We start from the raw sequence: 23,819 nt of genomic DNA on the forward strand, positions 1-23,819 counted from the left end.
TATTACCAGCTCAATGAAAAGTTCTCTTTGAATTTCATTACCATCTACAGAAATCATGAAAACTAAATTCCATACCTACTTGTCCAAGTCACTTTATAATTCCAAGTCTTCTCTGAATTTCCCCACCATTTAAACTGAAAAAGTCTTACACATGCTTTTACTAGGCTGACAGACATGAGACTAATGATCTAGTATATTGCAAAATTTCACTCAAAAGTAATATAAGGTTTTCTGATGTGTTAAGAAAGCAAGATAACACTAGAAAAGGAAAAGCAGTTTAACACAAAAAGTAATTCTCAGGAAGTAACATATTGGATATATTCACTTGATTTGTTTTTATATAAAGTAAAACAGGCATTTGTGGAAAGGCTCTTGAGGTGATAAAAAGAGTTTTACAAAAGGTAATAACAATGTACGCATAACCTTATAGCTTCATTAAATGACTTTTAGTGCATTCTTAAATATTTTTTGGAACATAGTGGAGCATAGATAATATAACAAAATTATGTTCAAAGCCTGTGACCTGAACAAAAATGAAATTGTGCATTTAATTATAAGATGCCTAAGTATAAAAAGCACCTACATTAATGTTGGTCAGTAGGATATATTTAACATATAACTATTCTGGAAAGTTGTGTTTTGGTACTAGTCCTTTTGAAGATGAAAAAGTCAATATGGTAATGATACTACCAACTAATTTATTAATTTTATTTTAAATAAAAACGTTATTTTTACCTCCGTGGTTTCCCCATAAGCCGCCTGATTTTTCCCCATTCTACTCTTGTTAACTTTCTTGTTTTCAAATTAGGAAAAGATTCCTTTAGACACACACAGAAGTCATTGTCGCCTTCAAAAAGTGGTCTGTAAAACAGAAATGGTATTTTAATGGTTAATATACAAGGTGTTACTTAAGAGCCATAAAATTCAAAATATGCATTCCAATTTTCAACATATTAATCACAAGATGCCAAACCTTCACTTCTACCCAAAACAGACACAAATTCCAAGTGTTAAAATTAAACTAAATCCTTTGCATTTACGAAACAAATAATGTGTAAAAGTTACTCAAGAAACACTGTCTGTGCTTGAGATTCCAAAAGACACTGATTTTTATTAAAAATTTCCTATAGGAGTCTATCCTTCCAGAGGCTATCTTGGCATTACCATTATATCTGGTGAGGATAAACAATGTAGCTACAAAGTATCTTTGTCCCAAAAGTAATACCATCACCAGGGAGTTCTCTTTGAGGGTAAATCAGTTTTAGAAAACTGGGGGACTCCAGAGGGTTAGATTAGTTCTAGGGAAATTGAGAACTCGGATCATACTAGGACACCCTGAGAGCTCTCTTAAGCCTACGAAAAAATTTGTGGACAAAAATAAAACAATTTTATTCATGAGTTTGGGAAACCAGGAACCAGTCTCAGCAATGACATATGAATGTCTTGGGCTTAAATATGAATGTTCATGAGATTCACAAGGTTCAGAGTAGGCAACTGGTGAAAGCAGAGAAAGGTAATAAAGATAAGCAGTCAGCAAAGCAAGCACCACTGACTGGTATGGATTAGATAAGATTAGATTGTGGTGGATGAGAAATCAGAATTTTTCCTCAATAAATTCTGTTGTTGAATAATTGGATTTCACCCAAATCTCTTACTATGTTCTACTTAAACATTTACGTATAACTAAAATGCATGAATATCATCCCCCAAATAGAAAGACTCCTAAAAATCTTCCTGAATCACTTTTACCATTAATAACTGTTTCTCTATTATACTAGCATTTAAAATCTCAAGATTTATAAAACAAGTCCCATTCACTGCAAATAATGGTGCTTTGTTTTTAGGGTATCTCCACTCCATAGTCTTTGTAAATTATAATATGGAGATTATACTTTCATTTGATTTTTCAGAAAAACATACAACAACTTCTTCCCCAAAAGGGGGAGGAGGGAAGAAAACTATGAAAAACGGAAATGGATCAAACTAGAATGAGGAATAGAAAAAGAAATTCAGGAAAAAAATAGAATCAAAATAGACCTCTAGAAAAGGTTGAGGCTTTTAACATTTGAAAATCTTAAACTTTTGGTTCAAATGATACTTGTGATATGAGCCACGATACATACTTATCTATATTTGAGTAGAACCACTCATATATGCACCACTTATGTGCTTTGGGAAGCTTGAGTAAGTTACGTAATCGAAAACCAATCTTCTGTGAGGCCTTCTTATCTGGTGTTGACATTGTTGCTGTAAATTTCTGTACAATAAAAAAAAGAGATTAATTACAGTTCCATTAAGTAAAAATGAACATATATAACAGTGAATACATTCGTAAAAAGGCAGATTATGGTAGGTACTCAAAAAGATTCAACAATATACAAAATGAAATTTTTTGTTATTATTTAACAAATATACATTCTGATTATTTCTTACAAAGTTAAAGCCTCCAATTTCATAACATATTTTGACAAGGAGGGTGAAATATTTGCCCCCGCCATGTTTGCACTACAGTGTAATTTCAATTTAGGTATGCAGAAGAAGATACTTGTGAAAAATATTTCTAGAGCTCTTGGGCCAGAAAAGACCAGTAAGGACTCTGACACTATTGTGAGAGACAGAGTGAGAGCGAGAGAAAGAACCTGCAGAAAATATCACTCATTTGTATGAACTTTAGAAATGTTTGGAAAGATGTTTTGTACTCATGGATTGGAAGAGTATTGTTAAAATGTCCATAATACCCAAAGCAATCTACAGATTCAATGCAATCCCTATTAAAATTTCAATGGCATTTTTCACAGAAATAGAACAAGCAATACTAAAACTGTTATGAAACTACAAGAAAACCTGAATAGCCAAAGTAATCTTGAGAAAAAAGAACAAAGCTGGAGGCATCGTGCTCCCTGATTATAAACTATATTACAAAGCTACAGTAATCAAAACACGATGGGACTAGCATAAAAACAGACACATTAGAGCAATGGAACAGAATTGAGCCCAGAAATAAATACATGCATATATGGTCAACTGATATTTGACAAGGTAACCAAGAATACTCAATGAGGAAAAGACAGTCTCTTTGATAAATGGTGTTGGGAAATGGTTTTCACATGCAAAAGAATAAAATGGGCTTCCTGTCTTACACCACTCATAAAAATTTACTCAAAATGGATTAAAGTCATACATGTAAGACTTGAAACCATAAAATTCCTAGAAGAAAACATAGGGAAAAATCTCCTTGACACTGGTCTTGGCAATGATTTTTTGGAGATGACACCAAAAGCAAAGGCAACAGAAGCAACAATCAACAAGTGGGACTATATCAAACTAAAAAGCTTCTGCACCGCAAAAGAAACAATCAACAAAATGAAAAGGCAGCCTACAGAATGAGAGAAAATGTTTGCAAATCATATATCTGATAAGAAATTAATACCCAAAGTATGTAAGAAACTCATAGAACTCAACAACAAAAAGACAACCTGATTAAAAAATGGACAGAGACACTGAATAGACATTTTCCCAAAGAAGACACAAATGGCTAACAGGTACATGAAAAGGTGCTCAACATCACTAATCATCAGACAAATGGCACAGTGAGATATAACCTCACACCTGTTAGAATGGCTATTATCAAAAAGCCAAGAAATAACAAGTGTTGGAGAGCATGTGGAGAAAAGAGAACCCTGTGAACTGTTGTTGGAAATGTAAATCGGTGCAGCCAGTATGCAAAACAGTATGGAGGTTCCTCAAAAAATTAAAAACAGAAGTACCACATAATCCAGCAATTCTAACTCTGGGTGTTTATCGAAAGGAAATGAACTATCTCCAAAAGATACATGCAGCCCCATGTTTGTTGCAGTATTATTTACAATAGCCAAGACATGGAAACAACCTATGCATCCACTGACAAATGAATGAAGAAAATGTGGTGTGTGTATATATATATATATGGAATATTATTCAGCCATAAAAAAGAAGGAAATCTTGCCATTTTTGACAACATGGATAGGCCTTGAGGACATTATGCTAAGTGAAATAAGTCAGACAGAGAAAGACAAACACCATATAATTTTACTTATATGTGTGACCTAAAAAAACATTACCTCCCTCCCCACAAAAAACCCAACTCAGTAGGTACAGAGAACAGACTGGTGGTTGCCGAAGACAGGGGTAGGGGGGCAAATGAAATGGATAAAAAAAGGTCAAAAGATACAAACCTCCAGTTATAAAATAAATAAGTCATGAGGATGTAATGTACAGAATGGTGACAATACCATACTGTATACCTGAAAGTTGCTATGAGAATAAATTTTTAAAGTTCTCATTACAAGAAAAATATTTTTGTAACTATGGTAATGGATGTTAACTATAGTAGACTTACTGTGATGATCATTTCACAATATATACAGATATTGAAATCATCATGTATACCTCAATATAATATTATATGTCAATTACATTTCCTTTTTTAAAAAGCTTAAAAAACACCATCAGAACATCAAAAGAATACAACACAACCAAGTGGAATTCATTCATGTCAAGAATACAAGGATGGGCCAGTATTAGAAAACTATTAATGTAATCTGCCATTATTAATAAATCAAACAATAAAAATCATATGATCACCTCCACTGATGCTAAAAACACTTGATAAAATTCAATATCTATTAAAAAAAAAACTCTTAATGGAATAAAAGTAGACAAAATGACTAAAAAAACATGATATACCAAAAGTTAAATGATACAGCTAAAGAAGTACTTGAAGGGAAATTTAATTCATTGGGTAAATGCTTATATTTAAAAAAGGAAAAATTTCAAATAAATAACTTATCCTTCCACCTTAAGAAACTAGAGAAAGAAGAAAACTCAAAGCAAACAGAGGAAGAAAATAATAAAAATTAGAGCATAAATAATAGAAAGAAAAAATAGAAAACCAATAGAGTAAAATCAATAAAACCAAAAGTTCTTTGAAAAAAATCAACAAAATTGACAAACCTTTAGCAATACTGACCAAGAAAATAAAAACAGATGAACACTTTAACCTTCAAAACACATTTCTCCCCATTCCAATCGAAATGTCAGTATCAGACTTCCCTGGTGGCACAGTGGTTAAGAATCCGCCTGCTAATGCAGGGGACAAGGGTTCAAAGGTTCAAGGGTTCAAGGGTTCAAGCCCTGGCCCGGGAAGATCCCACATGCCACGGAGCAACTAAGCCCATGCGCCACAACTACTGAGCCTGCACTCTAGAGCCCACGAACCACAACTACTTAGCCCACGTGCCACAACTACTGAAGCCCGTGCGCCTAGAGCCCATGCTCCACAACAAGAGAAGCCACCACAATAAGAAGCCTGCACACTGCAAAGAAGAGTAGCCACTGCTTGCCACAACTAGAGAAAGCCTGCGTGCAGCAACGAAGACCCAACGCAGCCAAAAATAAAATAAATTAATTAATTAATTAATTTTTTAAAAAAGAAAGGTCAGTATCATATTCAATGTTAAAATTCTAAAAACATTCTCATTAAAGTGAGGAATATGACAAAGATGTTGATTATACCCCTATTTTTGACACTGCTTTGATGGAATTAGCCAATTAAACAAAAGGAATAAAATTGTAAAGGAGAAGACAAAATTACCATTATTTGCAGGTGATATGACTCCCCCAGAAAACTCAAGAAAATCAACTATAACCATTAAAAGGAATAAGAGAAATTAATAAAGTGGGAGAAAACAAAGTTGTTATACAAAAATCTCTATTTAAAAAAAATCATTATCAACTGAACTGCCCCAGAGCCCGAGGGGAGGGCAGACTCACTGAGGCTGCCGGCTCTGGAGGGGCCCCACCAGCCGAAGCTGCCACAGTCCTTGGGACCGCGGGCCAGTTGTTTCAACAAGTAACTTAAAGACAAAACGGAAAAACAAGGAGGTTTGTGCCTGAGATCATGTTGATGTGAAACCAGGGATGGCCACCTTGTGCCAGATCATTCATCCTGGGGTAAGCCAGCTGCCATGTCATGAGGACACTCAAGCAGCCCTAAGGAGAGATCCATGTGGCAAGGAACTGAGGCCTCCTACCTACAGCCACGAAATCAAATTATCAATGCCTGAAGGAGACTGACCAGAGGCCCAAGGACACAGGAAATATCAAGGTCATTACACAAATATCAGCCCCACAGAACCCCTAAAGCCCAGATCCTGAAGAGGCAAAAGAGGAGATAAACTGCCTCAAAAGGGATATTAGTCATGTATACTCCCTGCAAGAGTACATCAAAGGGCTTGTTTCCACTGATGATGACAAGAGATGCTACAACGGTACTTTAAGTTTTCAATATAATGGAAAATAAACTGAAAAAAAAAAAAAACATTATCGGGACGTCCCTGGTGGTGCAGTGGTTAAGAATCCACCTGCCAATGTAGGCGACACGGGTTCGAACCCTGCTCCAGGAAGATTCCACATGCCGCAGAGCAACTATGCCAGTGCACCACAACTACTGAGCCTGCGCTCTAGAGCCCGTGAGCCACAACTACTGAGCCCGAGTGTCACAACTACTGAAACCTGCGCACCTAGAGCCCATGCTCCACAACAAGAGAAGCCACTGCAATGAGAAGCCTGCACACCACAACACAGAGTAGCCCCTGCTCGCTGCCACTAGAGAAAGCCCGGCAGCAACGAAGACCCAATGCAGCCAAAAATAAATAAATAAATAGATAGATAAATAAATAACTAAATCATTATCTTTTCTATATATCAATGAGAACAAATTAGACAATCAAACAGAAGAAATATCCTGTTTATGACAACAAAAACAACAAGAACAAAAAGTATTAAACACCTAGGAATATACCTAAGAAATGTGCAAGATTGACATGGAAAAAAATTTTAAAGTCTACTAAGGGGTATTAAGGCTTGAATAAGTAGAACTACAACCAGTTCTTGGATGGGTAGTACCAATGTTACACGTCATAACCCCAAAATTAATTTATAATATTAGTTCAACATCAATGAAAATCCCAACAGAATTTTTTTCCTAGTCAAGTTGATTCTAAAGTTCATATGGAAAAATAAATGTGCAAGTATACTTAAGAAAATCTTAAAAAAGGATAAGTAATAATGTTATATCAGAGATTAAAACACAATATAAAGTCACATTAAAACAATTTGAGGGACTTCCCTGGTGGCGCAGTGGTTAAGAATCCTCCTGCCAATGCAGGGGACATGGGTTCAATCCCTGGTCCGGGAAGATCCCACATGCCACAGAGCAACTAAGCCCGTGCACCACAACTATTGAACCTGTGCTCTAGAGCCCATGAGCCACAACTACTGAGCCTGTGTGCCACAACTACTGAAGCCCGTGTGCCCTAGAGCCCGTGCTCCGCAACAAGAGAAGCTACCACAATGAGAAGCCCACGTGCCGCCACGAAGAGTAGCCCCCGCTCACCACAACTAGAGAAAGCCCATGTGCAGCAACGAAGACCCAACGCGGCCAAAAAATAAATTAAAAAAAAAAAAGTTGACATAAGCACATGTAGAGACATGTTAGATATAAAGAGACAGAAAGTCTAGAAATAGGGGTTTCCCTGGTGGCGCAGTGGTTAAGAATCCACCTGCCAATGCAGGGAACATGGGTTCGATCCCTGGTCCGGGAAGATCCCACATGCCACAGAGCAACTAAGCCCATGCCACAACTACTGAGCCCACGCGCCGCAACTACTGAAGCCCTCGCACTCTAGGGCCCAAGTACCACAACTACTGAAGCCCGTGCTCTGCAACAAGCCACCGCAATGAGAAGCCCACACACCAAAACGAAGAGTAGCCCCCACTCGCCACAACTAGAAAAAGCCTGCATGCAGCAACGAAGACCCAACGCAGCTATAAGAAAACAAACAACAAATTAAAGAATAAAAAGAAAGTAACTTGGTCTTCCACATTTGAATTCTTTAAAAAAAAAAAAAGTCTAGAAATAATCCCAAATATATACATGAACATAGCTTGTCATGCAGCAGCATTATAAACCAATGTATAAAAGATGGATTGTTCAGTAAATGTTACCCAGGACAACTAAGTAGTCCTCTAGGAAAAAAATTCGGTTGCAGTCTTACCTCATTCCTTACTGCAAAATAAATTCCAGATGGATTGAAGATTTAAACATTTTTTTAAAAAATGAAATAAGAAATATAGAGAGAATTCTAAAACTATAAATGTTAGACTAGGGAAGGTCTTTCTAATCATAAAATCAAAAAGTCATTAAAAGGAAACAGAGCTATATCTGACCCTTAGAATTTTTTCAGTCCTCTATGGTGAAAAATATAGAAACAAAGCAAAAGACAAACTACAAACTGTGAAAAAAATTATAACCAGTATGAACAGCCAAAGGGCTAATATTCTTTTTTTTTTTTTTTTAACGCATTGTTTACTTTGTTTTTATTTATTTATTTATTTTTGGCTGTGTTGGGTCTTCGTCTCTGTGCGAGGGTTTTCTCTAGTTGTGGCAAGCGGGGGCCACTCTTCATCGCAGTGCGCGGGCCTCTCACTGTCGCGGCCTCTCTTGTTGCGGAGCACAGGCTCCAGACGCGCAGGCTCAGTAATTGTGGCTCACGGGCCTAGCTACTCCGTGGCATGTGGGATCTTCCCAGACCAGGGCTCGAACCCGTGTGCCCTGCATTGGCAGGCAGACTCTCAACCACTGCGCCACCAGGGAAGCCCCTAATATTCTTAATATATATAAAATTCTTACAAACTAATAAGAAAATGACCAACAATCTAATAAAAAACAGGAGAAAGACAAACAGTTTAGAGCTAAGGAAAGAAAGTTTGTAAACATATATGAAAAGTATCTCACCGTCACTCATAAATGACATGCCAACTAAAACAAGTGAGATGCTGTTATGAGATTAGCAAAAATCTAGATGTTTGGTTATACACTGAGTTAACAAGCATTAGGTAAAATAGGCACTGTGATATATTACTGGTTGAAAGTATAAGCCAGTGCAATTTCTTTGGAGAACAATTTGGCACTACTTTAAAAACTTTAAATGTGCATATCCTGTGATCCAGCAATTCCACATTTTAGCCATCTGCCCTAGATAAACACTTGCAAATTTATACAAGTATGTTTGGGATGTTCACTACAGCATTGTTTGTAATAATGAAAACTTAGAAACCACTTGAATGCCCATAAAATCGGAGAATTTATAAATAAATTATGGTATAAGATTGACTACTACAAAACAGTAAAAAGAAATGAAATATTGAAGCCTGTCTAACTAAATCAGTCAGCATGGCCAGATTTCAAAAACAGACTTTTGATTCCACTGCAGGGGGCCCGGGTTTGATCCCTGGTCAGGAAACTAAGACCCCTGCAAGCCATGAGGCAAAAAAACCCAAAAGAACAAACAAACCAAACCAAAACAAAACAAAAAAAACCACTTTTGAGTGAAAAAATAAATTACAGAATGATGCCTGATACAGTATCATGAAAATAATACTATAAATGTAATTTTAAAACTACATACACAAAACAATACCATATATTTTCTATGAATACATATATAAAGGTTTAGAAGTATTAAAAAGATCTAAAAGGATAATCAAACTACAGTGGTTGGTTACCAGTGGAAGAGGGAAGCAGATCTGGAGGGTAGGTGAAGGTCAAAATTAACTTTTTATTTTTTAGTATAAAACTTTACTCAGGAAAAATTGTAGATTTATAGAAAAGTTGCAAGGATAATACAGAGGTTCCATATGCCCTTCATCCAGCTTTCCCTAATGTTAACATCTTATAAAACCATGGTCTGTCAAAACTAAGAAATTAACATTCGTATAATACTATTAACTAAACCACAGACTTCATTTGGATTTCTCCAGTTTTTCCATTAATGTCCTTTTTCTGTCCCAGAATCCAATTCAGGATACCACATTGTACTTAGAAAATTAACTTTTTAATGTAAAAAAAAATTATATGTCATGAGTTATTTAGCATAAATAATAATCAAATTATTATAAAGTATTATTATCAGAAAGAGTGCTATTTTTATTTCTACTGAGTTATTGACCCAAATTCTAAAATAGGGTATTGGTGGCTCATTGCATACAAAACTGTATTAAAGATTTCTCTGTTGAGTATGAGGAAATATATTCAATCTGTTAGTGGAAATATAAATTATTACAACTTTTATAAATAGATTATTAGGTAGTATCTTCCAAAGTTTAAGTGTAAATACCCTTGTAGCAATTACACTTCTAAGGGTTTATTCAACAAATGGAAAATGGAGAGTGACTGCTACTGATTTTTTTTGAGACGATGAAAATGTCCTAAAATTGGTTGTGGTGATAGTTGCACACCTCTGTGCATATATTAAAATGACTGAATTGTATGCTTTAAATAGGTAAATTGTATGCTATATTAACTGTATCTCAATAAAGCTACAATAAAAAAAGTAGAGCTGTGAAGACAGGCTGCCTGCCATTTAGCATCGGCTTTCACTTATTAGCTTTGTGATCTTGAACAAGATACTTCTCTGTGGACTTCCCTGGTGGCGCAGTGGTTAAGAATCCACCTGCCAATGCAGGTGACATGGGTTCGAGGCCTGGCCCGGGAAGATCCCACATGCCGCGGAGCAACTAAGTCCGTGCACCACGACTACTGAGCCTGTGCTCTAGAGCCCGAGAGCCACAACTACTGAGCCCACGTGCTACAACTACTGAAGCCCGCGGGCCTAGAGCCCACGCTCTGCCACAACAGAAGCCACCACAGTGAGAAGCCTGCGCACTGCAACGAAGAGTAGCCCCCGCTCGCCGCAACTAGAGAAAGCCCGCACACAGCAACGAAGACCCAGTGCAGCCAAAAATAAATAAATTAAAAAAAAAAAAAAAAGATACTTCTCTGTGTCTGTTTTCTCACCTGAAAATGGGAAATAAGATAATAGTAACCTAACTCATGGGGGGTTTGAAGATTAAATCAAAGTAATACATATGAAGTGCTTAGAACAGGATCTGGCACATACTAAGTACTGAATAAACGTTGGTTTTTAATAATTTTCCAGCTCTGAATAGTGCTCTTTAAACAAACACACAGATAGAATACACCAGATTTGAGGCTGTGACTAGGAAAGTAAGGGAACAACACATATCATGTAAATGAAGACTGAAAGAACTAGGCATGTTAAGACTAGAAAAGAGAAAACTCAGAGGATATAAAATTTTTTCACATAGTTAAAGAAGTCTCATATCATGTCTGTCCTATGTTATATTTGTTCTGTATTGCTCACAAGTAGAAAGGCCTTTGTGAAATAGTCCCAGAAGGAATGATATGCGCCTGGGAAGGAGGGCTTTGGATAGACTTAGGGCAGGATAGTTTCATAGTCACAAAGACCAGAGTTTTCTGTATGTTTGAAAATTTTCCTAGTAAATAGTTGGAGGGAAAAAAAAGAACTGAAAAAAAAATCCACACCTCTGGAAATTTAAAAAATCTAAACAGAGTTAAAGGATCCAAATTATCCTAATAACACAGCTCTTCTAAAATCAATACAAGAAATAGTTGTTGACTATTCTTGTATTCATTCAATCTTGTATCTGACATCTACTGAGCCAAGCAATGCACACTGTGTATTAGTTTCAACTGGGTCAAATTTTTAAATTGAATTTTAGATGCTTATGCATACTTGTCCCTGATGTTAAAAAGTTCATATATTTTTGCTCATTTTACAGAGAACGAACATATTTTACTATTTGAAATGATTATAAAGGTATGTAAAAGTTCTTTGGTTTTTTGTGGGTTTTTTTGGTAGGGCACATTGCTGGTAATACCTTTAATTAATTTGATGCCAAATCCTTGGTTGAGAAAATTACCTCTACTGTGATACATCCTACTGGAAAATGTTATAACACTTTTGAAAAAAAAAGAATGGGAAGTAGGGAATAACTATATCAAAAGTTATACATTTCATAGGAGAAAATTATTGTATTCTTAAAGTTAATATTTCCTTATCTAATTTTCATTCATTCCTTTGATTCTTACATGTCCATTATAATTTTTCTTTAAAAGATGTGCCAAAAATGAAAAAGGAGATATGATTTCATGCTCTATATTTTCCTCTTTTGGATAAAGGAAGTCTTCAACATACTTCACTCAATGACAAAGTAAAATGAGTTTTCCCCTCTGATTTCCATGCAAACGCCAAGCTGATTCCAATTTGCCAAATCCATTTGCTGAATGTCCACTATCTCCATGCTTAAAAAAAAGGGTGTGCATGGGACTTCCCTGGTGGTCCAGTGGTTAGGACTCCGTGCTTCCACTGCAGGGGGCACAAAATCCTGGTTCAATCCCTGGGGAACTAAAATCCCACATGCCTTGTGGTGCGGCCAAAAAAAAAAAAAAGAGTGTGCATTTGTAAGACTGAGGACTGGCTTTCTACACTGGCTTAAAGCCCATCAATAAAATAATGTCCTTTTTTAGGTAACTAAAACAGGAGCTGAGCTGAAATACTGATTTAAAGAACCTGTTACTCAAAATGTCATAGAACAATAAATATAAACTTTATTATACTGAGCGATTGCTCACTTCCGTTCAATGAAACAAAATTTTAGCACACACATACCTGTGGAACCATTGCCACCCTCTGATTTCTTTTAGGTGACCGTGTATTTATTTGTCTGTCATCTTCATCAGAAAAGAGCCGACTTCGTTTTGAATTTCTGAAAGGCTATGATAGAAATTTTTTTATTTAATGAAAAGGCCAAACACCTGCCATTTTTGTTCCAAAACACAATTCTATACTTGGAAAATACAGCTAACTCTGAATTATCAGCAGTATTGAAGGATGAAGAATGGGTAATAAAAAGCACACAAATAACTTCAGATTTTAGAAAGTAGAAAGATACATATGTACGTAATTTGTTTAGAAATGAAACACCTAGCTGTTAATTAAAACTAGAACCCAAGTCTTCTTCGTATAGTACACTGGCAGTCTTGAATGTTGAAGATAGGAAAATTAAGCTCTGGAAATTCTAGTTCTCATTATGTTGGCGCTTGGATTAATACCAACCAGTTGGGTGTTTCACCTGATAGGTCTATTGGATAGGGCTGGGTTGGGACAAAGTTATTAGATCACTTTAGAGAGTAAATCTAAATGTATATAATATTATACTAGATCTGCTGTCAAAAACTGTTGACAAATTTCCATTTGCAAATAAAAATACAAGATACCTATAACAGATACTTGATAAGTGCATGTAGAACTAAAAAATTTTAAGTATCCAAAGTATATCACACACTTAAGGATTTATAATATGAAAAATTTTACAGTCCATCCTAGGTTCAGAGGCTTAATAGGGAAGAACAACAGAAATAATATCCCAATAGCACCCACATCATTTTTCAAATCCTTCTCCCACCATTCAAGACAGTTCCATGCCTACTTAGAACTGAAGCAGGTGCAGCGGGCTAGCAACATATGGGAAGCATCCAACTGGGTCAAGGATAGAGGTATGGACCAGTGAAATTAAACCCACTGAGAGTCTCAACACTGCAGAGCCCTGACAGGAAGTTCCTTCTACCCTGCTCCCTTCCTCTGACCATGGGCAGAGAGGAGGAAGAGAGTGATGGTGACAGAAATGATAACAGCGTGGAGAGTCCTGTACACTCACTGTGGCCACCTGCCCAGGCTACTGACAGCTACTGTCTAACCTAGCTCCAGGCTTGTTTCATGATTGACCCCTAAAATTTCCTGGCTACCTGGCTGGGCAGGGGAGGAAGAGAGGCCCCGAAAATTGTTAGTCACGCCAATTATATGCTCATCTCTACTTCCCACCCCTAAATGCATTTATGCTTGACTTACACAAGATTTCAGTATCCTACCACTTATTTATATATCTTTTTGTAGGGACCAGAGCCAGGTACAATCTTTTTATTGAAAAAAATCTATTAAATTATTAAAAATCTATTAAAAGTAAGATTTCGGGTTGTTGGAGTTTTTGGGTTTGTCTATTTAAAGAAACTACAATTACTTAACAAATGCTTAATGATGAATAGATTATCACAGGCTATAGATTATTTATCTAGATATGATCAAATACTGTTCAATGACACTTAATGACACAAATACTTGGAGTTGGGGAAAACCCTTGGAAAATTTTTATAGTGCTTTAAGAATGTGCACATGACAATAATACAGACAATTTAGCTATCATATTCTAAAGAGTAAGAAAAACTAATTCCTTACCATTTCCACAGCAGAGCCTGTATTCCTGCCTTTCCAAACAGGTGTTTTTTGTAAAGAGCTGTACTTTTCAGTCCATGTGTTAGATAAGCTTCCCTCTGTAATAAATAATTATTAATGATATTTAAGTTTACTTCAAAGGATTTCATACTATAAACATGGCCTTTTTAATAACAGCAATATATCTGAAATATTTACGAATATGGAAAAAATATACTGACCACAATAATTTTAGTTTATTACAAATGAAAAAAAATTTTCTGTATTTTTTTGTCAAACTCTCTAAATAATTTGACAAGGCAATGCTACTTGAAAGTATTACATTTTCATATTAAAACATGTGTGGCTTATTTCATTTTGATTTTCAATAATTCCTCTATTCTTATTTGCCAAGAACTACCTCAGTACAATCTGACTGAAAGCAGGCAAGGGAAAATGGGAAAAGCTCCTTTAACCTTGAATTTAGAGCATATTTCTGTTTCAATGTGCAAAACCCTTGATATAAAAAAATGAAATATGTGGGTTATTTTTCCTTAATTCAAAGAAACGTCTTCAGAGTGTATGCAACCAGAAAAAATCCGATCAAGCAACCAATTAAGTGTGTTATGAAAATAAAGAAGGTGAGTTTAATGTTTACAAAAAGGATATGTTTATTTAGAGAGAGATATAGAAAACTGTGATGAATATACACAAGATAGTTATTTTTATTTCCTTCTAATTACCTGAAAGCATTTTCTAATTTTTCTATAAAAAATTTATATCACTTCTATGTATTTTCTTAAAAAGAGAAATGGCTTTAATATTGGGAGAAAAAAATTAGTGGAATACTTTTTCAGACATATATTTTAATAAGTACAAAAGAAAAGAGATGGGATGGGGTTGATCCTGCTAGGCAAATAAATTAGGGTAATCCTGGAAGATAAGTGTTCTCAAGCCAGAAGGACTTAATTTGGCAGATCACCAATCCAAAGTATAATACAGTAGCTTTAAAAACTGAAAGTACCAATGAATCTTTGAGAAGATCTACATTGGTTCCAAATTTACTCACCCAGTAGAATCTTGCTCAAGAGGTAAAATTTCAAAATAAATTATATTAAGAGGATAGGTCTAACGTACTTACACAAAGAAACAGCAAGACCAAGGAACATGTCTAACTTTTTCTCAGAAAAAAATACTATCATTCTTTTATTTCAAGAGACTTGCATTACTACTTAGAAGACAAGATTCTCAAAAAACAAACAATTATGTAAAAATACAGCTTAGCCCAGTTGTTTAATAAATGATTTAACTCTAGTAAGAAATGTCTGGAACGTTTAGTTAGAAACTTCTTTAATCAATAATTCTAGGGGGAGAAAACCAAGGGCCAATTCCCCATATGAACTTATTATCACCAGTGAAAACCAATATTTAAAAGCTATAATAAATCATAACTTAGAAAAGAGAAATACTATATCCAAATAAATTTAATGAAATAAATTCCTAGTTTGTGTCATACCTAAAAGAATCATGCTATGATTCTTACCTTTTAAACTGACAAGGGCTTTCGCTGAAGAGCCTGCAATGAAAACAAATCAGTATTACTTCAGAATCAAAGTGAGAGAAAAAGAACTTGGTTTAGGGTTAAAAGTGATACATTTAGTTTTAGCAATGTTGAAGTGACGGTGGAATGTGCAATTAGAAATAACTAGTAGACAATTCAAGCTATTGACCAAAACTCAGACAATGTAAGGAAGAACTGGAGGTATTTGGGAGTCTTGTTTGAAGTTGTGAGAACTGGAGACCTTCCCAAGAGAGAAAAATGTAGAAAGAGAGGTAAGAGGAAGAGAAGGGACAGAAGTGATTTTGGATCCTCATCCAGAAGTGTGCTGCAGAAGGAAAAGAGAAAGGGAATTGACATTTATTGAGGCAAAGATCAGAAGTGGTAATAGAGTGGAGAAAACAGAAAATGGAAATGATCCAGGGACTGTCATAGCAGACAATAAGTCCCTTGGAAGTCTAGAATGCAGGTATGTGCAACACTTAAAGATCCAAGCTGGATTAGGGAGCTGGAGGGGTTCACTGACTAAAACATTAGTGCATATTAGAATAACCAGGAAGCTCCTCATACATGCAGAAACTGTATGATTAATAAAGGCCCTCAGGGGATTCTGTTGCAGGTACCCCTCAGGCCCATTTCGAGAAACACTGGGCTACAGGTTCTGGTGTAAATAAAGGATAGGATCTATAGGTGAGGGGAAGTAGGAGAATTGATAGGGAAAGAAGTTTTCATGAGAGAGGGGGAGCAGTAAATTGAAAATCTCAGAGTTGGATAACTATACTGCAAAGAAGTTCAAGTCATTTGAAAAATAATAAAGTATGATCTCTCTCACTTACATGTGACATCTTAAAAAAAAGCAATGAAAGGGAATTCCCTGGCAGTCCAATGGTTAGAACTCCACACTTTCACTGCCGAGGGCCTGGGTTCAAACCCTGGTCGGGAACCAAGATCCCACAAGCTGCGTGGCGTGGCCAAAAAATAATAATAATAATAAATTTTTTTAAATTAATAAAACAAAAACCCCCCACCAAACTCACAGATACAGAGAAAAAATTGGTGGCTGTCAGAGGCAGGGGCGGGTGGATAGGCAAAATAGGTGAAGGGGGTCAAAAGGTACAAACTTCCAGTTATAAGATAAATAAGTTCTGGGGATGTAATGTAAAGCATGATAACTATAGTTAACAATACTGTATTATATATTTGAAAGTTGCTAAAAGAATAGATCTTAAAAGTTTTCATCACAAGAAAAAAAAATTGTAACTCTGTGGTGATTAGTAAAATGTAACTGTGTGGTGATTAGTAGTTAGTAAGTAACTAAACTTACTGTGGCAATTGTTTTGCAATATATACAAATGTCAAATCATTATGCTGTACACCTAAAACTAATACAATGTTTTATGTTAATTATATCTCAATAAAAGAAAATAAATTAACAGGGGAAAAAAACCTTTCTATGCTCCAAAATAGAAACTATTCACATAATTATTAATGAGCAAAATCTCCCTCTTTAAATTTAAAACACTGTTTAGAGCACCTTTTTTTCTTTTACTATAGTCAAATTATTATTTCTTGTCATTCCTCATTTTTAAATTTGTTTTATTTTAAAACCAGCTATTTCTCATCTCAGTTACTCTGACATCCGTTTATGTTTAAAAAAATATAATCTAAGACCAGGCAGTAGTGATGTTATTTGAAAGGTTAGCCTTTTACTTACATTGAGAAAAGACAGATTTGTAAGTGGCTTGTTAAAAATGCCTGTCAACATCTATAAGGAGCCAGTCCATTATGACATTACACAAAACACAAAAATAAATAAATAAAAGATGACCTCAGGGATAAAGTAAGATAGAAGAACATGAACTAAGTACAAAAATCAGAGAAGACAAATTAATTCTCCTTGGTTTTTAACAAAAGCAGCAATGATTTACAACTCACATAAATGGACAACAGACTTTAAATGAGAAGTAACAGATAAAGTACCATGGTTCTGGCTATGAAACATTTTTATGTATCTCAGATCTCTAAACCTCAACTGACTTCTCTGCAAGGCAGTATGAGAGGCTTGTCGGACAACCCACCAACATCAAAGCCACTCTTACTTTCCCCCTACTCTCCTGCCTAGATGTGGAGAATGGTTAACAGGACACGTTAACAGCTTCTGTATGGCAAAGTGAAGTTTAATGACCAAAGGCAGTAAAGTTGTAGGGGGAAAAGTCGGGGAGAGAGGCCATAAAGCCTTGCTAAGAAGGCTCAAAAAATACAACACAACTGGGAAAGCAGCAGTAGTAGACAGGGCACGACGTGTCAGTGTAGCTACCAAGAAAAACATGGTGCATTTCAGAAAAAGTGGTAACCATTCATTCATTCAGTGAATATGTGTAGAGTGCTGACTGCATCCTGGCCCCTGCTCTAGTCACTGGGGATACTGACAGCATGCAAAACAGACAAAGCCGATGCTCCTGATGCTCTCCTGGAATTTACATTCTAGCAAGGGGGAAACACACACACACACACACACACATATCACGGGATGGTAGGCACTACTGGAAAAAAAATAAAGCAGGATAATAAGGATAGGGAATGTGGGGTGGGAGTTGGTGGAGGGAAGACTATTTCTCTATAAGGTGCTCATGATTAGCTTCTCTGAAACGTGATATTTGAGCAGAGATCTGAAGGAAGAGGTGTGAGTTGTAAGGATATTCATTCCTGCTCCAAGAAGGCAGGGACTGTATCTTGCAGACTCTGACCTACCACCTTTAACCTTCTTCCCTTCTTGAGAGATAGTATAGCATAGTGGTTAAGAACACAGATGGAGACTAGCTGTGTTTGAATCTTGGCTCTGCCACTGTCTTACTGTGTTATCTTAAGCAAGTTACTCAACCTCTCTGTGCTACTTAGTCTTCTTTTGTAAAACGGGGATTAAATGAGTTACTATATGTAAAAGTGCTTAGAGAAAAATGCACATAGTACATGACTAATTTTCAGACCATGCTTATTGTTAGTATTACTTTGATCAATCAAAAAAAAAAAGATTAGGTTAAGAACATGTATTTTACAGGCAGGTGAATTCAATTAAGTTAGACTCCTGCTTTAACTGCGTATGTTCATTCTTTCAACATATATTCACTGAATACCTGCCACAGCACTATTCTAGGGACTGGGGTTAACTGAAGGAAAAGCTAGACAACGCCTCTGTTCTCAGGGAAGTTTACACTGTAGTGGGAGGAGACATACAATAAACAAGTATATAAAATGACAGCTACACTGGTGGTAGCTGCTGTAAAGGAAATAACCAAGGGATCGCAGCGTGCGGAGTAACTAACTTTACACAGGGCGGGTAGGGAAGGCTTCTCTGAGGAGGTAACATGTGAAAAGGACTAGCCATGAGAGGACAGGGGGGCAAAGCAACGAGTCAGGCTGGTAGAAACAGCAGGTAAAAAAGCCCCGACGTAGAACATTTAGAATATTCAAGGAAGGGTGGGGGCATTATGTTTGGGAAGTCACTGGCAAGAGAAGGGTGGTTATGAAAAAAGAACAGAGAAGTAAGCCAGCTGTCACGCATGGAACTGGAACGCAAGCATGAAGAAAAACAGAAATGGCACCTTCTCTGGTGGGGCTTCTAACCAAAGCTAACCAAACAATCACAGTAACAAACGTAAAGCTGCAACTGTGACAGCTGCCACTAAGAAATTACACAGTGGTATGAAAAGATTTAATAAGAAGATGAATTATTTGTCAGGGAGGACAGAAGTTTAAAATGGGATCTAAAGGATAAGTAGAACTTAACCGGAAGTGAGAGGAAGGAAGAGCATTCCAGGTAGAGAGAACAGCATGTGCAAAAAAGAAAGCCTAGTGAGTATAGGGAATGAAAAAGGTCCAATTTAGTTCAAAGGGATAGAATGAGAGGAAGAGTGGTACAAAATGTAGCTGGAGAGGTGGGGAATGGCCAGACCACAAAGGGTCCTGTAGTTAGTAAAGTGTTTTCAGCAATAGGATGACATACATACATTCTGAAAGGATCACTCTGGCTGTGTGTAGGTTGCGGGGGAGGGCTGGGGTGGTGGATTGATGGGAGGCTGAAGCGATTAATGCAGAAGAGATGGTGACAGCTTGGACCAGGATGAAGGTGAGAAGTAGGTAAAACCGAGAGACATTTAGAAGGTAAAAGTTACAAGATTTAGTAAAGGCTTAATTATGGGAAGTGTGGAAGACAACCTCTATCTAGGTTTTAGCTGACTGCACAGCGGAGCCATTCATTACGACCGGAACCACTGGAAGTATCTCTGTACCGCAGTAGGATTATGAGGTAGATCTTGAACCCATTAAGTCTGAGGGGCCTCTGAGGCATCTGAGAGAAGATGTGAAATGGGCAAGAGATATTAAGCACAGAAGCCCAGAGGAAAGATCTGGGCTGAAGAGAGCCTCAGCTACCTCATCAGTAAGAGTACTTACCTCAACTGGAATGAGGATTGAATGAGCAAATGTATACAATATGCTTTGCACAGCACCTGGTTCATAGTTAGTACTAAATAAATAGTAGCTCTTATTATTGATAATGTTATACTGACTATTGGATAACTTACAAACTAGCCCCCTTGACTAAAACTGGCAAAGAAACACATCGCTACTTCTAGTATCAAACTGAAATCACTTCTGCTGCAGTTTCATTAACCATGCCTCTTACCCTACATTCAGTTCCATATAAATTAAGCATTCATATATACCTGATTTATGGCACTGTGTGACAAACCAGGTAAAGCAATCCCTGCTTTCAACCAGCTGTGGTCAAGCTAAACAAGACATGTATCGCACAAGCTAAGGTGCATGCCCACACACACCCTAGTGTACCAGAGATGTCACAAAGCAATATAAATGATTATCTTATATAGCTTGAGAGTGTAGCTGTAATTTGAACCCTAGTATGAGTCCCAAGTCTCTGCAAAGAACTGGAGTAAATCCTCAATAAATGTTTAATGATAATGAGCAAATATTCTAAATGACAGTTATCTAGTGGGTGGGACTTCCAAGAGGTGATAAAACATCTTTACGACACAGAGAGCAAGGACTTCCAGATGACGAGCACATTGTGTTTAGTAGGCCCACCTTTATTTAGGAGCATCCTAAATCACAATCGACTGTATTCTCCAAATAAGAAACAATAAAATTCATTGGTGGTCTACGGCTGTGCCTTATCCAATACAGTAGCCGCTAGACACACATGACTATTTAAACTTAAATTAACAAAAATCAAATGAAATTTAAAAGTCACTCTAGCCACATCTGAAGAGTTCCATAGCCACATATGGCTAAGTGGCTACCCTACTGGACATCGCAAAACAGAACATTTCCATCACTGAGAATGTTCTACTGGAATTCCGCGCTGGTCTAGAGCAAATTTAAAACACAAACTCTCTTAATACAACTTTTCACCAGTTCGGCAACTTGAACTTTCAACTTTATAGCACATTAAGAATATACGACCCCACAAGGAAAACAGAATTGGCTGTATTCAGTTCTCACTTTAAAAGTGTCTTGCACAGATAAATTTAACAGTTGTTTCTATTACACTAAAAGCTCTCACAAATGATACATATACATAAACTGAATAGTGAGTGTGCATCAGGACCCATCTGTAATTAACTGAAAGATGTGCCTTTATCTTGTATACTTTATATCGATACAATATTGTAAATTACAAAATTAAGTTCTATTGTGCTTAAACTACAGAATTAGTGCTTTTACTTACTAAACACAAGTGAGCATCCACGTCTGAGATGGCAGGATGAGTAAACGTGGTTAAAGGAGGCAACGCACAGGGTGGGTGTCAGGAAGAGTACTGAATATGCCTGTGGTGATGGTCACATCCATGAGTAAAGGTACCCCCGTGATTCCTAAGACACATACGCAGAGAAGAAAGTCTGCGGGATGGGGGCTGCCTGAACACTTGTGTACCCAGTCTGGATCATCTCTGGAAAGGTCCACAGCCACCTGTGGTCCCAGGGGAAGGGGTCAGCCCTTTGACACGGAAATGCTTCCAGGGGTGGACACACCGGAGGAGGGAGGGGAGGGCAGTGATGATCACAAGTGCCTGCAGCGGCAGGAACTGTGACAGGACAGGATCAGAGGCCGGGACAAGAAGGAGAGCTGTGACCACCCCCTCCCCAGCCCGAGCCCTTCCCGGCCCCCGAAAGCGAGTTACATAACCCCGCCAGGCGTCTCTCCGCGCCGGGCGAGCGGTGCAGGCGGGGAGGACAGCCCCCGCGGCCAGCGGCCGCTCTTCCCCCACCGCGGCCGGGGGCCCGAGCCGGGCCAGGGGAGCAGCCACCGCCTCCGCCCCGCCCGGGCTGGGCCCCCGGGCTTTCGGTTTCCGGCCCTGGCTCTCACACAACCCCACAAACCAATACACAGACACCATAACAAAGGCGGCGACGCGGCGGCAACACCGGGGTGGAAGGACTAGGGGACCACAGCGGGGCTGGCAGTCAGCCCACTTGCCCGGCAGAGGGCACGGCCGCCCGTCCCGGCCGGATGCAACCCGGGGGCAGGCGGACGGCGGGAAGAGTGGGGGTGCTTTGAGGTGCTACTCACTCTCGTCAGGCAACTGGTCGAGCTCCGCCATCTTGAACGAGCCGCGCCGCTTTTTCAAAGGCTGCCCGCCGCGGTGCATTGTGGGGCGGAGACTGTCTTTGCGAGGGAGGTTCGAATGCGGAGCTCGCTGCCCGCGGTGCGGCGCAGCGCGGCGCTACTCCCGCCGCTGCCGGCTGAGGCGGGCCCGGCTCCGCCCGCGCCTGCCCGGGGAGGGGGTGCCGCCGAGTGGGGCCGCGCCTCGCCCCTCCGCTCCCGCCCCCGGCCGGGCCGGAGGGAGGGGGAGGGAGGCCGGGCCGCCAGGCCCGTCTCGCGCCGCCCCTACCCGGGCCCGGCGCCGGAGCGCGGGGAGAGCGGGGGGAGCGGCGCGAGCTGCCGTGTCCCGCCCGGCCCGGCTCCCGGTCCGCGCCGCCCGCCCCCTCCGGGGCTCGCTCCCGGCGCGCGTTTCGAGTCTCGCGCTGCAGCTGCGGGAACTGCAGGCTGTTTATTCCGAGTGGGGAAAAGGAGGGAAGGTGGGAAGGAGGCCCCGGCCGGCTGAGGAGGGGGGCAGGGGGGCAGGGAGGCGGCACCTGTAGGCCCGGCGCGGGGAGAAGCCCCAGGTTCTCGGCCGCGTTCCCCTAGGGGGTTCTACCCGAAGTAAAATTTTCGCGGCTCTCCAAGCCCACGTTTCTCCGGCGTCTCCATCCCCTCCTTTCTCCGGAGAGCTAGGGGAGGGCCGGGGAGGAGGGCTCAGGCCGCGGCAACCACACAGCTTGCCCGCCCAGGACTCGCGGTGTCCGCAACCCCTCGGGAGCCTGGGCCACCCCTCCCGAATGCCGGAACCGGAGTTGCGTGGAGCTCGGAGGAGAGACCTTGAGAGGTCATGAAGTTAGTCATTTAGGTCGGCAGCTGAAGAACTGTTTTGCTCAGCTCTTTCACCCATTCACACTAGACCATGTAGTGAGCTGGGAGAGAATTACAGAAACAAAAACCGACAGTGACACTTAAAGATGATGAAGTACCCTGATAGAAATGTTATGAGAGCACAATGAGAATTCATCCAGTTTTGAAAGAAGCCCAGGGAAAGATTTCACAATTCCTGTCTATAACAGCGTCCAGTAATAAACCACTCTTGCTTTTCAACAATTCTTCTAACAAACGTTATTGAGCTCCAGTCCTTTTTCTCCAGGGATGTAAGGGTGGGGGGTGGGGGGCGGGCGGGGGGATAGTTAAGCAATGAGAGTACAACACGGGTGAATTCCAGGAACTAGAAAGTTAAAAGGTGGTAGACAGATGAGGACAGCAGAACACACAGGCCGGCCCAGGCTAAGGAGCTGAACTTGCTAAGAGCACTGGAGCAATGGATGGTGGGGTTTTAAAGTATAGGGCTGGCATGTTTCCATTTGTGTTGTTTCCCACAAATGTGGGAAACGAATTGGCGTGTGACAAAATGAGAGTTCTGGAAACCAGTCAGGAGGAAGCTTGTTGGGGCAGGCAGGCAAAGG

At 39.0% G+C, this 23,819-nt stretch overlaps 1 protein-coding gene across 5 annotated transcripts in view; it reads right to left on the reverse strand.

The window, feature by feature from the left end:
• Positions 1-23,504, reverse strand: part of LIN9 (lin-9 DREAM MuvB core complex component) — a 107,893-nt gene extending 84,389 nt beyond the window's left edge. Inside the window, exons 1-7 of one of the 5 annotated variants that reach the window (XM_082393293.1) lie at positions 22,905-23,503; positions 21,497-21,641; positions 15,736-15,768; positions 14,217-14,311; positions 12,594-12,698; positions 2,124-2,257; positions 736-861 (exon numbers count right to left, since the gene is read on the reverse strand). In XM_082393293.1, coding sequence (XP_082249419.1) covers positions 736-861; positions 2,124-2,257; positions 12,594-12,698; positions 14,217-14,219 — 368 coding nt within the window. In that variant the 5' untranslated portion in view covers positions 14,220-14,311; positions 15,736-15,768; positions 21,497-21,641; positions 22,905-23,503. Of the gene's footprint in view, positions 1-735; positions 862-2,123; positions 2,258-12,593; positions 12,699-14,216; positions 14,312-15,735; positions 15,769-21,496; positions 21,642-22,338 lie in introns of all 5 variants that reach the window. The other 4 variants (XM_082393292.1, XM_082393295.1, XM_082393294.1 and 1 more) reach the window with 4 other exon arrangements.
• Between the last annotated feature and the right edge of the window lie 315 nt (positions 23,505-23,819).

The sequence above is a fragment of the Balaenoptera borealis genome (genome assembly GCF_965194805.1).
Source record: "Balaenoptera borealis genome assembly, chromosome: 1".
Lineage (NCBI taxonomy): Eukaryota > Metazoa > Chordata > Mammalia > Artiodactyla > Balaenopteridae > Balaenoptera > Balaenoptera borealis.